Source organism: Strix aluco, chromosome 3, assembly GCF_031877795.1.
Source record: "Strix aluco isolate bStrAlu1 chromosome 3, bStrAlu1.hap1, whole genome shotgun sequence".
In the NCBI taxonomy this organism is placed as follows: domain Eukaryota; kingdom Metazoa; phylum Chordata; class Aves; order Strigiformes; family Strigidae; genus Strix; species Strix aluco.
In genome coordinates, this window is record NC_133933.1 from 108,325,320 (window position 1) to 108,339,972 (window position 14,653).

The window sequence follows — 14,653 nt, forward strand, 5'->3', positions numbered from 1 at the left end:
AATACAGTATGCACTTGCTGTCCAAAGGTTTGCTGTTTTAGGAAAACAAATGTAATCTAGGTTTTATTAATGCTTGATGTTTTGAGGAGAGAAACATCAGTTGGTAGAAGACTAGGTAAAAATGGGATACTAAAATATAACTTCCTCAAGATGTATTAAAGTGTCTGTGTGTATTCATCCAAGGGATACCTGTACACTTCTACTGTTAATTTGGAGAGTATTTTGCTTTACTATTTGTGCAACAGTGCCTCAGTTTCCCTCCTCCGCTTGAGTCTCTCCTCATAGCCATAAAGGATGCAGAGCACACCTCTTCTGAATTCCTCCAGATCGAACACTTAGTTGAAAGAATTAGGGGCAGCATCTAGGATCACTCTGTTATTAGTGGAGAGAGAAAAGCATCTCTGGAAAGAGTTAATCCCATAGCCTAAATGTTTAATGGAAATTAGTTTGAATTCACACCTGAAGGTACCTTTCTTACTCCATTAGCTATAGATACTAGAGAAGGTTCAGTAGATCAGGATGGTGAGGGAGCCTGAGCACATGACGTATAAGAAGAGGCTGAGAGTTCTGGGTTTGCTCAGCCTTAAGAGAATCAGCAGGACCTTGTTGCTGTCTACAGCTACTAAACAGAAAAGCATAGAGAAAAGAGAGCCAGCCCCTTTTCAGAGGTGGACAGTGATAAGACTAGAGGCAATGGACATAAGTTTGTACATGGTAAATTGCTACTACATTCAGGATTTAAAAAAAAAAAAAAAAAATGTTTTTACTATAAGGATGGTCAAACACTGAAGCAAGTTTCCAAGAGTGTGGAATCACCATCCAGGGAGGCATTCAGAGCTCACCTGAACAGGGCCCTGGCCCCTTTGTTCCAACTGTACTTAATGGGAGTGAGGCATTGGACTAGACAATATCCTCTTCTAATCTGATTTATTCTGTGAATCTATGAATCTTGTACAGATTTATGTGTTCATGATACACTGTGGGCTGAGCATTCTCATCTAGTTATGGTCCAAGTCAGTGGCATACTGTTGTTACAGTTGTTAAGAAACAACAGCAGGTCTAAGAGCACTGGTAAACTGGAAGAGGGTAAGAGAGAGAATTACTTCTTTTCCCCTCTAGACTGTAGTCTGTAATTTGAAAGAGAAAAGAATCTAAAATAATTTTGGTGAAACAGGTCCAAAGATCCAAATGTGGGAGCCCCAGCCATGGGAAAGCTCAACAATAAAATTTCCAGCAGTACATTAAAATATCAAGAAGAGGGAAAGCCCAAAAGAACCTTAAAGCTCAAAGTATATTTTAAGATATCTGATGGAACATAACATCAAGGATCCTTGCAAAACATAGATAACTCTATTTTGAACATTCACTTATGAATTAATGTGGGTTAAAGGTATCTTAAATGTCTGGAGCTTACTTAAGAGCAATGCTTACTCAATTGACAGAACAAGGCTATTCCCCTCCTTCCTTTACCCCATTCAGCCTCTGATAATATTTTCATTTCACCTAATGTATCTTCTTGTTCATGGAGATAAATGAATGCATAGGGTGTTCAAAAATAGCACAAGCAGCATCATATAAGATATGATAATAAAATATATCTTGTTCACTTATTTGAAACAATAAAAGTTTATTTTTCTCCTAAACCTTACTTGTTTTCTGAAAACTGATTATGCAACATTTCATGTAGTGTAAACTTATTTTTTTATTTATCTGTTTGAAACATATCTTGGATATCTTAGTTAGCTTGACATTTAAATAGAGAATTTGGCTGGAATTTAGTTTTTCTTTCTCTGAAATGACAAATCAAGCTCTTCCATAAGAGAAGGGGAAATAATATTTGCTGTTGCTCGCATTTCTCCAATGTAGTGAAAATACTGTGGAGAGTAAAAGAAAGGCAATGTTTCTTCTTTTCTGAGAGGCAAGTATAGACACCAGAAGGAGCTATTGTTCTTGTCAGGAGAATGACAACTATGGATATTAATCTGAACTAAAACATGTGAAAATGCACATTATTCAAAATCTTTTCCAGTCTACTGAAAGACATGTTGTGAGTGGGATTGATGGAAAGTCAGAGGGTTTATTTTCAAGACAGCCTGAGACCCAACTGATTCAGTGATGACAAATTCTTTGAAAAGGGTTTCATCATTTTCAGCATAATAATGGCATTCATTCTAATATCATAAAGCAAACAAAAAGGTATTTGAAATCTTAACCTTTTGATTCTGTCCTCCTGCCACGCTTTTACTGTGTTCAGTTCAGGAAGTAGGGGAGGTGATTTTCAGTGATTTCAAAAAAAATCCAGTGAATATTTGGATTCATTTTGAGGGAAAAATGGCAACTCAGACTTCGCTAGAAGAATGAAAACTTAACACAATTTTAGGGTCAATATCACATTTTATTTTTATGTGAGATCTCAAAACAGTAGATTGTTAAACAAAATCTAAAATGGATATATACAGTAACATTTCAGCTCTCATTAAATAATATATGGTATGTGTGATACTGTGAAAATAAAATCATCTTCCACAATTCCACTGACACTTGTAACAAAAATAGCTTTTAGATTTTAAAATTAAATGAACTTTCTTATGCTTAGTATTTCTTACAGGTTTTTTTTCTTTTTAAAAAATGGCTTCTTTCAGTCAAATTCTAGCCTTCTTTATAAAAACACGAGTTGTGCTTTGATACAGTTCAAATTTAAATTAGAAAAAGAAAAAAAGGGGAAACTGATTTCTTCCCCCTGTTGAAACTTTACACAGAGAATTAACAAAACAAAACAAAACACTTCCAGCATCCAGAGATTTTCTCAATGACTAGGGAGGTAAAGATGTAAAAAAAAAAAATTAAAAACATTTATTGTTAACAACTGGGAATTAAGTGAAGTAATAATTTCCTTTGAAATCACAGATCAAATATGTCAAAATACAGCTTTAAAAGGATGCCCCATTTTTTAATGGAAAAATGTCAAACAGAATCAATGGAGAGACTCAGCAATTTGGACATTGCTTAGAGGATAAGGATTTTTTATTGTAGACTGTATGGCCCAGGTGCATCCCTTCCACTAAGATGCTTATTTAGATAGATCTGATTGTCTGGAAATAGAAAATACTCTAGTGATTCAGCTTCCTGAAGATTTCTCCAAACATCTAAAGTTATATTGTTCAATTCAGGTATTTGCAATGTATGTATATATAACAACTATATATATACACACACATTTCATTATTAATCGGTTACTTACACAGACTTCTAATTTCCTTCACATATATTATGGTGTGACAGTTCCTACTGCCATTCAGCAGTATTTAGAACTTTCCAATACTTTTTTGCATTTTTTTTGTAAGCCTCGACAGAATTAAAATTATATTAAAAATATTTTCTTGAAAGTATCAGTTGTCAGACTTCTGTCATAAACCTGATTTCTCACTATAGGTGCTTCAGAAGGATGGGTTTTAACTGATATTAAAGCAGACTTAGTGTGTAGTGTAGCCACACATAAACCACATCCAGAACTATCACAGTCATTCTGGTAAAACCTTTGACTGCTCTTCTGTAGCCTACCTGAAGTTTAATTAGAATTCTTGAAATTACTTTCAAAAATCGTACTTGTCAATGCCTATAGCTGGCATTCAGGTTTCTCTCCATGTTTAATTCTAACACTAAGGAGCTTCTGAGTACTTCATGTTCCTACCTTGGTATTTAAAATTTGACATTTTTGCTAGATTTTTTGTTTGTTTTTAATATGTTGTAGTCAGCATATTTATTTTGTGTCACTTAGTTTCTGATCAAACTTTTCAAAAGATGATATCCACTGTGTAGAATATATGAAAAATACATATGGAAAAAAATACAATATACTGTATAGAATAATAGTGAAACAAACTGAATCATCATAAGTGTATAGATTGAATTACTGTGTAACATTTTATGTACCCATTAATAATATTTTTAAAATATTGCTGTAATGCTGAAAACCCAGTCTAAACATGAAAAATTTCACTTACTGCATCAGGGATCAGAATATTTGTATTCCTACTGTGATTTTTTCCCCTTCTTTCTTTCTTGGAGGGAATAATTAGGTATGTTAAATTATAAATTGCAATTGCAGACTTCCAATAATTATACATTTCATTTCATTGCAATTTTTTGTATGCACACAGTTTTGTAATTCTCCTTACATGTCTTGATAGTAGCAAACTTCAGGGAAATGTTGAAGCTTTCATGTTGGTTCACACAACATTATACTTTTGGGAATGTCTTTATACAATATGATTTTTAAATACTTCAATTCTTAATTTACATTTATCACAACTATGTAGCTGTCTGTTTCTTTCCTGTTTCCGTAGAACAAATTTTCAGAGCTCATAATTTTAGAAAATATGAGAAAATGCATTTAAAAATAAGGTGTTTAGAGCATTAAAATGTCAGATTAATTAATCATAATATTTTCTTTACCAATAAGATGAACTAGTTGTTTATTAATTTGAGTTATGTATTTGGAATCATGCTTGATCTATTTTTCTGAGGGTTTTAAGAATTTTCTGAAGGATAGTAGATTATGACAAATATAAAATAAATACAGTTTTAGAAAATTATACTATTCTTCAAGAATTTCATGCATTTCTGATGAACTACTGAAGGAAAAGGCCAGTATTTTCCTACCCTTCTGATCTTTTCACATTTAGCAACTCAAGAACCAAGTGTTAATATAAGTAGTTTTTAAATCTTTCCTAGATTTGGAGCATCACATTCAAATTTTAAAATTAAAAAAATATATATATATAAAGGAGCCTATTAAAGTTTTGTGAAAGAACTATAGAAGCACATCATAATAATGATAAATAATATAGTTTATCTTTTGTGAGATCCTCTGAGAAACTAATAGAATACGTCTTGAAGGGTAGGAATGAGCTGGACATTATTGAATGAGATGATTTTTTATTCTCCACAGCACAATTTTAATCACCTAGCTTTTTTGACTGCCATTTACCAGTCCCCTGTTGTTTAGGACTCAATGAGTTCGAAAGACAAAGTTGAGAAATCTGCTTTATCAAGATCACTTAGTTCACAACATGAGATTATCAGATACAGATTTAAAAGTGCAAGAAGTCTAACAACAAAACCGGTTGATTATGATGGGGAACACAGAATGTCACAAATAATAAATGGAAGCAGAAATGTAAATACTGTTTAGGAGAGCTCTCTTTGAGATACACAATAACTACAAACAGTTTTTAAATTCTTCATAAATATTGTTCAGCATTGTTCAGAAAGTAATTATTTATTAAAAAAATAAAGAATGAAGTTATAAATCATTCCAAAGAGACAAATTTCAAAGTTACAAGCGTAACAGACAAATTTCAGTCCTAATAAAAGTTATCATTTAGCGTAATTTTTAACAGAAAATTTCAACAAGGTCAGGAATGTTTAATAAATGATCACATTTTACTGAAATTCGTATTTTCTGGTTGTACGTGATGACAAATTACCATATCCAACCGCTTATTCTCTCATTTAAGAGAATATGGAGAGGTTGAAATTATTCTTGATGTAAATTTTGTTGCCTGAAAGATGATTATATATTTTCTTTAAAAATGTCTCCCTAGTCATTCACTGAAGTCATAGTTTAAAGGATGAAATTTAGTATCACAATGGCTTTATATTCCTGGCCTTCTTTAAAAGGTGGGCAAACTAAATAGTAGACCAATTCCCTATAGTAAAAACTGGTTTTTATGAATATAATAATGTTGGAATAGAATTTTCCACCTTGATTTCTTTGTTTGGACCTAGAAATTTTGTCATTTGTGACATTTACATTTATTTGGGGAGGTTGGTATTTAAAATACATTTTAATTCTTTCCTTATTCCTCCCATTTTTCTCCTAGGGTCGGTGCAAGCGTGCAGTTTTCCTGTGAAGATAATTACGTGCTACAAGGTTCTAAGAGTATCACTTGTCAGAGAGTGACAGATACACTGGCTGCCTGGAGTGACCATAGGCCAATTTGCAGAGGTAGGTGCTATTATCTGGAATCTTCCTTGAAGTTTGGAACGGTAATTTATAATTTCTCCTTATAAATGCAATGAAATTATGTTCAAAACAAAGCAAAACACCATATATTTATATATTATATATATGTGTCTGTATATATATATGATTTTTTATATCCGAAGATCTTTCTGTAGCTTGAAGCACACAAAGATGCAGAAACAGTATCAATTTAGGGAACTAATTTCCTTTTAATAGTTTGCATTTCACTTTATCTTCTTTTTGTCATGTTAAACATATTTTAAGTAGAACTAGTTAGTTAGGTTTAAACTTTTCTAATTAAATTCCTAAATAAGAGCTCCTCACAATCATATTGTGTTCCTATCAGTCCCAGATATTTACGAAGTCCTCATTTTTCAGTAAATTCCCTCCTCTTTTGTCTATTTTGCTCAACCTTACAAATGGCCTAACCTTCTGACTTCTATTCTAAATGTTTTCTCATTGTGGTCTGAACCAATGAATAAGTTCTTCCCCCTGCTTTTAAGAAGGAGGGGGGGAGGTGGCTTTTTTTTTGTTCTTTGTATGTTTTTCCACTGTAATCTACCACCTGCAATAAGAACATGGAAGAATACGTAAATGCTGTCAAAATACTCCAGAACTAGGTATATAGGAGAAATAAAGAGTACATATCTATGTACAGAACTTTTCCTTTTTCTCAGTAGAAAAATTAATTTGAATTACACATTTGGATTGCACATGTTAATGAAAGTCTTAACCCTAGAAATGTTCTTGCGTTATGTCCTTCTAGAATCAGACAACCTAGCCAAGACAGGCACCAGAAAACAAGAAAAACTGCCACCATTAATTTTAAAAAAATTTTAAAAAATTAAAAAGCGATCATACAAACTGTTTGGTATACTTTGTCATTTTGGGGTAGATCAAAGAGATGCTTCTTGTACTCACAAAATCTTATGCTGAATGCCATCTACCAGGGCAGCAAATTATAAAGAGACTGTGGAGGGAGGATTTGCAACACCTGGACCTAAACTTTTGCTTGTTCAAGAGTGAGCTAAAGCATAATATCATTTATATAAAACTCATATATTTGTAGAAAAAGGTTTCATTACCTACCTATTTCATAATATCAAAAAAATATATTTTCCACCTATTGCCAGAATAGATTTTTCAACTTGTATAATTATATATGTGATACACTTGTAAATTATGCTTTCTTCATTAAAGAGTGGAAACAATTGTGGTGGGTTGAGCCCAGCCAGCAGCTAAACACCCACCCAGCCACTCATTCACTCACTCGTCTCCAGCAAGGTAGGGGAGAGAACTGGCAGAGCAAAATCTGGAAACCTGTGGGTGGACATCAAGGCAGTTTAATAAGTGACGCAAAGCTGTGCATGTGACCAAAGCAGAGTAAAGATTTTATTCACTACTTCCAATTAGTGGGCAGATGTTTAGCCATTTCTTGGAAAGCAGGGCCTCAGCACAAGTGATGGTTACTTGGGAAGACAAACCTGTAACCATGAACATGCCCATTTTCTCCTCCTTTCCCTGAGCTTTTATCGCTCACCATGTTGTCATATGGTATGGGATATCCCTTTGGTCAGTTGGTATCAGCTGTCCTGGCGGTGTTGCCGCCCAGCTTCTTGCCCACCCCCAGCCTGCTTGCTGTCAGGGCAGTGTGAAAAACAGAGGCCTTGATGTTGTGCAAGCACTGCTCAGCAATAACCAAAACAGTGGTGTCTTACCAACACTATTCTGGTTAGAGATCTAAACGACAGTACCATACAAGCTGCTATGAAGAAAGTTAACTCCATTCCATTCAGACCTAATAGAAAAGTCTATAAAGGTGGCTCTTGGATAAATTATTACACTCTATATGTAACATGGGTAATATTACATAGGTGCATCCATGTGAAGACTGGACAACCTAAAACATAGTAAAAAAGAAATAAATAAAAATCATACCTCCTACTCTTTCCAGATCAACAAAGCAACTGTAATTCATAAGTGCCTCTTGAGCTTAGTGTCTCTGTAGCTCAATGTATCTAAATGAAAAATCTAAATTTGGTTAAAGATTTGGTTAGAGAAAAATCTCAGTATTTGGTTTCACACTACTGCAGAATAATGTGTCCATGCAACTCCACTGTTCACTCTTATTTGGTAGGGTTTTTTTACATCTCCTGAATTTATTTTTGTTTGCTAATATATTGCAGAAATGAGCTGAAGTAATCTATGCATGCTAAAAGTACTGCTTAGCAGAAAGGGGCTATTTGCTGCTGAATTACCTATGTGTTATTCTTAGTGTTTGCTATTCCTTTCAATTTATTGTCTGCAAATATTCCTATAATGCTTTACTCCCTCTAGTAAACTTCGAACAAAATAGGATAAATTAGTCCCATACTTCCATTAAAACCTCAGTTGGAAGACAAGTTGCTTTCCTCAAACATACTTCCAAACTGGAGCTAAAATTACACAACAGTCTGAGGGTCAAATCGGCCAGTCTCTGGAAGTTATTTGTTTTTTTCTAAACACAGATTAACATTGTTTAGGCTGAATGGTGTATAATTCTGGTTCAATATTACAACATTACATGTTTGTGGATGGTGGGAAGTGAAAGATACAAGTTTTATTTGTAGTCCATATTCTTCCCAATCCCTTTACTGACCTTCAAGATGCCAGTATTCATGGTGTTCATACCAAGTATTTAATAACAAGTAGTAAGAACTGTTTATCACATTTTCTAATTGATCATCAACTTTAAGTGGAGAAGCTGATAAAGTACATGCAGCTACTGTGGGCTTCATGACTTCAAGCCTGTGAGACATACTGAAGAAACTGAACTTTGCATTACCCCTGAATGGTGACTAACAAGGTTCAGAATTTATGAAGCTGATGAATAGTCACAGGAACCATCTTACTGTTAGCAAGTTGCTTCATTATTTACATTAAACAGTATCCACATAACAACCTTACTTGCAAGGGCACAGCAGGGACTGGTGGGCTGCAGGGTCTGCCCAGGGTGGCAGGACAGGGCCAGGCCTCAAAACCAGGGCCCATCCCACCACCCCAGGCAGGGAGTAGGGCAGGCCATGGGCAGCCCCAGCCTTGGACAGTGGGAACCTCCCGGGGGAGGGGGACAGACCACAGCCAGACATAGACATCAGACCCTGGATGGGTGTCAGTATCAACCAAGTCTGTGAGCAGGCACAGGCATGACTGTGGTGGAGCTGCAGGCAGCTGCTCCTGAGACTTTGCTCAGGCAGAGGCTGATGGTCCAATCCCACTCTGAGATGGATCCCCTGGGACCACGGGCAAGGAGAGGTGGAAGGCCCCAGGTGAGGTTGCTCAGGGAAGTTTAGGCCTGTTAGTGTACTCAGGAACTGAATGGTGCTAATGTAAATGTTCCCAGTTTTCTTGAATTCCAAAAAAAAGCCTTACAGCAATTCATTCTTGCTTTCTGTAAGTGATATACAAGGCTATCTAACAATTTTTGTGCAATGTTTTGCAGTAACTGCATTTCCTAAACAGACCTCTGGGCAGAATTTCAGTTGTAGTTCTTGCTTGGCTTTTTTTTTTCCCCCTCCTATTTTTCCTTCCCCTCAATGTTCAGATAGGAGAAAAATAAGAGAATAACAGCTTGACTGAAGAAAAGATCTTAAAGGGAGATGTTTTGTAGCCTTTCTTCTTTGTGGATAGCTAGAGAAGGTACAAACTGTATTCAAAAGCTTATTGTACAAAGTTGCACCTCTGGATTAGTTCCTACTGTATCAGACCTTGTGAAGGATGAATTGAAGATAGATTAATAAATATTAATTGTCTTCTAGTTGCAGTGCTGGAAGCATGGTTCTTCCACCAGTTACTGGAACGAGAATGTCCTCTATTTCAGATCCTATGAATCTGCTCTTGTAGCAATAAAATAATATATTTTGATTGATATAGCAGCAATATGACAAGCTTTCTGTAATGCTAGTAGGTAGCATACAGTGGCATATTTAAATGTGATTAGTTCTTTTTTTTCCATGTTAAGCACAGACAGCTTGTTAATAATTGTCAGTGACAATAATAATTGGTAGAATTACCTATGTGGATGAGGCATTTTTTTGGCTTCTTCTGAGATCGTTACAGAGGATTTCTGTGTGATGTGTCTGAGACATAAGTGTAATTCATGGAAGTGTGTTAAGACACTTTCTGTCATAAACCTAGATAGACATTTTCACAGAAGACTAAGTCTTAGCTGAATCAGTGTACACTTGGAGTTATAGTTAGTTCTCAAAGTCTAGTCTCTAACATAGTAACAAAGGACCAAGTGCTGGTAGCAGATTGTGATGGAAGGATAGAAAATCTGAAAGTACTTTTCCTCTAGTTTCCTTTTTTCCTATTTGTACCAATCACATTTCTACTAATGGAGAAGAGCAGGCTTCCTCCCAGCAAGTTTGTGAGGTAAAGAAATGCTCATGTTTCATTCTTCAGAATGGAGGCATCCACAGAGAAAGACAAAAACTATAATTTTCCAAAGTACCAGAAATATGTTGCCTAGTTTACTGCAATATTCAGAAAAAGAATGACCAAGTTTTTAAGGAATTCAGTCATTCCTCTTCTCTGTACTGAAACTCAAGTAAATGAACAGTCTAAATTACATCAAAAGTTAATGGAAGTTATGCAGATAGGTTCTGAGATTCAGATATCTAAAGATATACAGTATGTAAATACTTAGAAATGTTATTAACTAGACTCTATTTTAACATGTTGCCAAAGTGTTGTAGTACCATCAACATGACAGTAAAATTTTAATATGTTCTGAGTTCTATAACTCCATTTGATGTCACTGGAAATTATATGTCTAAATTTTTTTAAAATACTTTGAGATACTGAAATATTTTGACAAGTTTGAATATTTCAGAAAACGTCTGCCTAATGCTCTTTGGAAAACAATTTAATTCATAAAGAAATTTGTCTTCAAAATGTTAACTATCCAGATTTGCTGAATGTGGCAGAAGGATTGTGATGGTTTCACACAAATAAATCTGTGCTTTACAAACGTCAAGCTACTGCGTAGAACTATTTTTTTTTTCCTAGTTTTATTTTCTCTAGTGTAAAGATGTACAACACCACAGAAGTTCAACTTTAGGTTAAGGATATGCAGTTACATAGAGTTAAACATTGTGATACATGTTTTTTTCTCCCCAGTCATGGAGAAATCATGAAGGAGAGCACACACCGGCCCTTCTTACATTCATACATAGAAGTCTCCCTCCATCCACTTGGAGAGGGTAAATCTCTCTAAATAGAATATTGATATGATAATTCTGAGAAATTAATTTACATAAAGTAAGAATAAATTAATGTAAATGTTGGGCTAATAAAGTGAAAGGTACTGGTTTCCTTCTTCTGTAGGTCATTTATCAGGATTTTTTTGACTGGCTGAATCTTCAAAGGAAGAATGTTATAGAATCAGCATGTTATTATATCAGCATAATAATACTTCCGTGTCAACTTTTTATTAGTGATAGGGTAATTTTATGTTTATTTTAAATGGAGAAGCTGATCAAAAGCAATCTGATTTGTTGTTTATCATTTTAGCTAGAACATGTGGTTCTAATTTACGTGGACCAAGTGGGATTATTACATCACCAAATTATCCAGTTCAATATGAAGACAATGCACACTGTGTGTGGGTCATTACAACAACTGATCCAGAAAAGGTATGCTTTTTCTCTTTGTCTTAATTCAAACTGTAGAATTTTTGATTTGTCTTGAAACTGTTTCATACATATTTGAACAAATGCATTAACACATGCATGTCTGTATGTTCACTTAAACATAAAAATGACCACAGTAGAGATGTTAGAAAATACATTGGACACTAGAAAAAAATATAAACTAGTAATATTTGTGAAAATATCCACTCAGAGTAATAGGTCTGAATTAAAGTTTCAAAGTTGTAAATACATTTTCTAATGAAACACATTAAATCACATTCAAAATCACACACAGTTGAATGAGTTGATAGTGGATTTTTCAAGTTGTATCTTAATATGTACTCATTGTTGAATCTTAGCATAAAAATCAGACATACATCTAAGTACTTTGTCTGATCATGTTGGGTGTTTTACTACCTACATCATTTTTCTTTTCAATCCACTGTTTTCTGATAATGATTCTAAATACATAACTATGAATAATTATGCATAAAATAATAATTTTTAAGTATTCTTATTACACTGCAATGTATTGAGATGCGTTTTTACTTGTCTTTCTGTAAAATCAATTTACATCCTCAATAAAGGACTGAGACCCCCTACCTGTAGGAAACAAAAAATGAAGTAAAAAAATCTTTCACTTATATTATACTTTTCTGTAGTGAAAGGCTGAACAAATGAGTTACTATAAGTTGAAGAATGTACAGTCTATATGTACTTCCATAATTACAAAACATGTATTTCCTGTGCAAGTTTTTGAAAGACTGTATTCCTGACTTCCTTAATGCAGTTAAGGAAAAAATGTTTAACTATTTCACCATAAATTAATGCGAATGTTTAGCCGCACAAAAGATCATTTTCTGCATGCTTTCATAGCATATTGTTGAGATGTAAACACTGTTTCTTTGCAAAATCAATTGAGTTCACTTTTTCTTAAAGCAAATTCAGTACCTCAATAAAGGTATGTATTCAGGAAAAACAGGCAAAAGTACAAAGTTACCACATTGCGGAACATTTTACTGTAGAGGGACTTGTCCCTAAAGAGAAAGGGCTTTTTTCAGTTCCAAACTATATTACTTAGTAAAGCAATTAAAAGAGACTATTTGTCACTGAATGACCTTTGACTTTAAGTCATTAAATTTTATAGAAAATATTAATTTACTTTGCATTTTTAAATATGGATAAGCATTTAAAATATGGAAAATGTCTGACAAATGCATCAACTCAAATTTATATTCAGTAATATGTAGTCTTGTTGATTCTGCAAAGTACAATATATTTTTATAAGAGAAAATGCAACTATGCATAAAAAGAAAATACGTGAAAATACTACTAATAGAAGAGAGTCTTGGCATCTTAATGGTTTCTTTATTCAAAACTGTTCCATTAATTTTTCATTTTTATTTTTCTTCCCCTGACTTTTTGAGGATTTTAATTAAACATTGTTTTTCATATTTATAATAAAATGAAGATAGCAGTCTCCTTGCTGATTGCAAGAAGGTTTAATAATAGTACAAAAATTGGTGTGTGTGCAGAGTGTGCAGTGTATTACTAAACTGTACGGTGTATGTTTTCTACGGAGGCTCAGACTTGTGGAAAACACTAAACCTCCGTGTAGTGCAATGACACACAAGTTCTGTTCATTCTATACAATATATCTTTCTCAATGGATTTAGGATTTTAGTAGGACAGAGTTGAATGAAATTGTTGTGGGTTAACTTATTACTCTGTTCCCTGGACTTGAAAAGGCACTTTTAAGTAGTATCATGTGGACAGACTGATAGTTCATCAGTCACAATAATACACTGAAGGAATTGTGCATCCAGACAGATAAATTCTTTTGTTATGTTCAGAATGAAGACGTATGAGTACAAGGCTTGGACCTTTCACCCAGAAAAAAATTCACACTATTACATCCATCTAGGTGGAAGGTAGAGAGATACACTAACAAACATACTGATAGTCACAGTGTAAGAAAATGAGCTTTAAGTGTTTCAGTTCCCAACAGGATGGGCAGTAGGGAATGAGTTGTCTTTTGATTATCTTGGGTTTGTCTAGCAGTGCAACAAAGGACAATTATTTTCTTAACTTCATGCATCTTAAAAAGATGGGTATTTGCTTTAGGACCATGATGATTGTGAATGTGAAGTCTTAAAATCAAACATGTTTAAGGCTTACAGTATACTCAAGTTGCTTTTACATAAAGTCTTTATCAGCAAGTATCAATACAAATCTGATAATGGGACTTCTATTCCCAAATAACTGAATCTAAAGTTAACACATATCCTTTTGGATAACAAAAGATATGAAAGAAAATACTTTTACTTCACAGACTATCTGACTGAAATGGAACTTTTTCCTACCTCTTTATAAAGAAAAAATCTTGCTAGAACTTGGAAATCTGTGAACTTTAAAAAAATCAATTACAAAAATAATTTTCAGGTTTCCAAAATAATGAATTGATTTTAAGATGTGCTGAAAGTTGTGCACATGTTCATCCCTGACTTTTCTTGGAGTTGTGAATGCCAGAACTCTTGAAAATTGAACTGTGTATTGAAGGTCTGATTTTAAGATTAGAATGAGGAGACTACTCTTTTGCCTGTCAGATTTGAAAATATCAGAATACTTAGGGTCTGTGATGATTCTATGTATTTTACTATGTATTTTAAATTAGTTTTGACTTACTCTAGCAGTGAATCTGTGTCCGTTCCTCGGGTTAGTTTACACATAGCGTTTTACAAGGTAAGACAATGTTTCCTCTTAACATAACATTCAGTGCAGTTTAAAGAAGACAGTCTAATTAAAGAGGTGCCCTTGCACAAAAAATGAAAGATAATATGCTGGAATATTTTAAAGAATAAATTAAAAAAAATACACATATTTTTTTTCCAAATTTTGTGTTCTGGTGCTGGAGAGGGGGAGATTTTTAATGCCAATTCAAAATGAAACAAAT

General features: G+C 33.9%; 1 protein-coding gene across 1 annotated transcript in view; it reads left to right on the plus strand.

The window, feature by feature from the left end:
* CSMD1 (CUB and Sushi multiple domains 1) overlaps positions 1 to 14,653 on the plus strand; it is a 1,278,503-nt gene that overhangs the window by 828,293 nt on the left and 435,557 nt on the right. The window contains exons 9-10 of the mRNA XM_074819927.1: positions 5,886 to 6,010; positions 11,582 to 11,703. Of these exons, the coding sequence (XP_074676028.1) occupies positions 5,886 to 6,010; positions 11,582 to 11,703 (247 nt within the window). The remainder of the gene's footprint in view (positions 1 to 5,885; positions 6,011 to 11,581; positions 11,704 to 14,653) is intronic.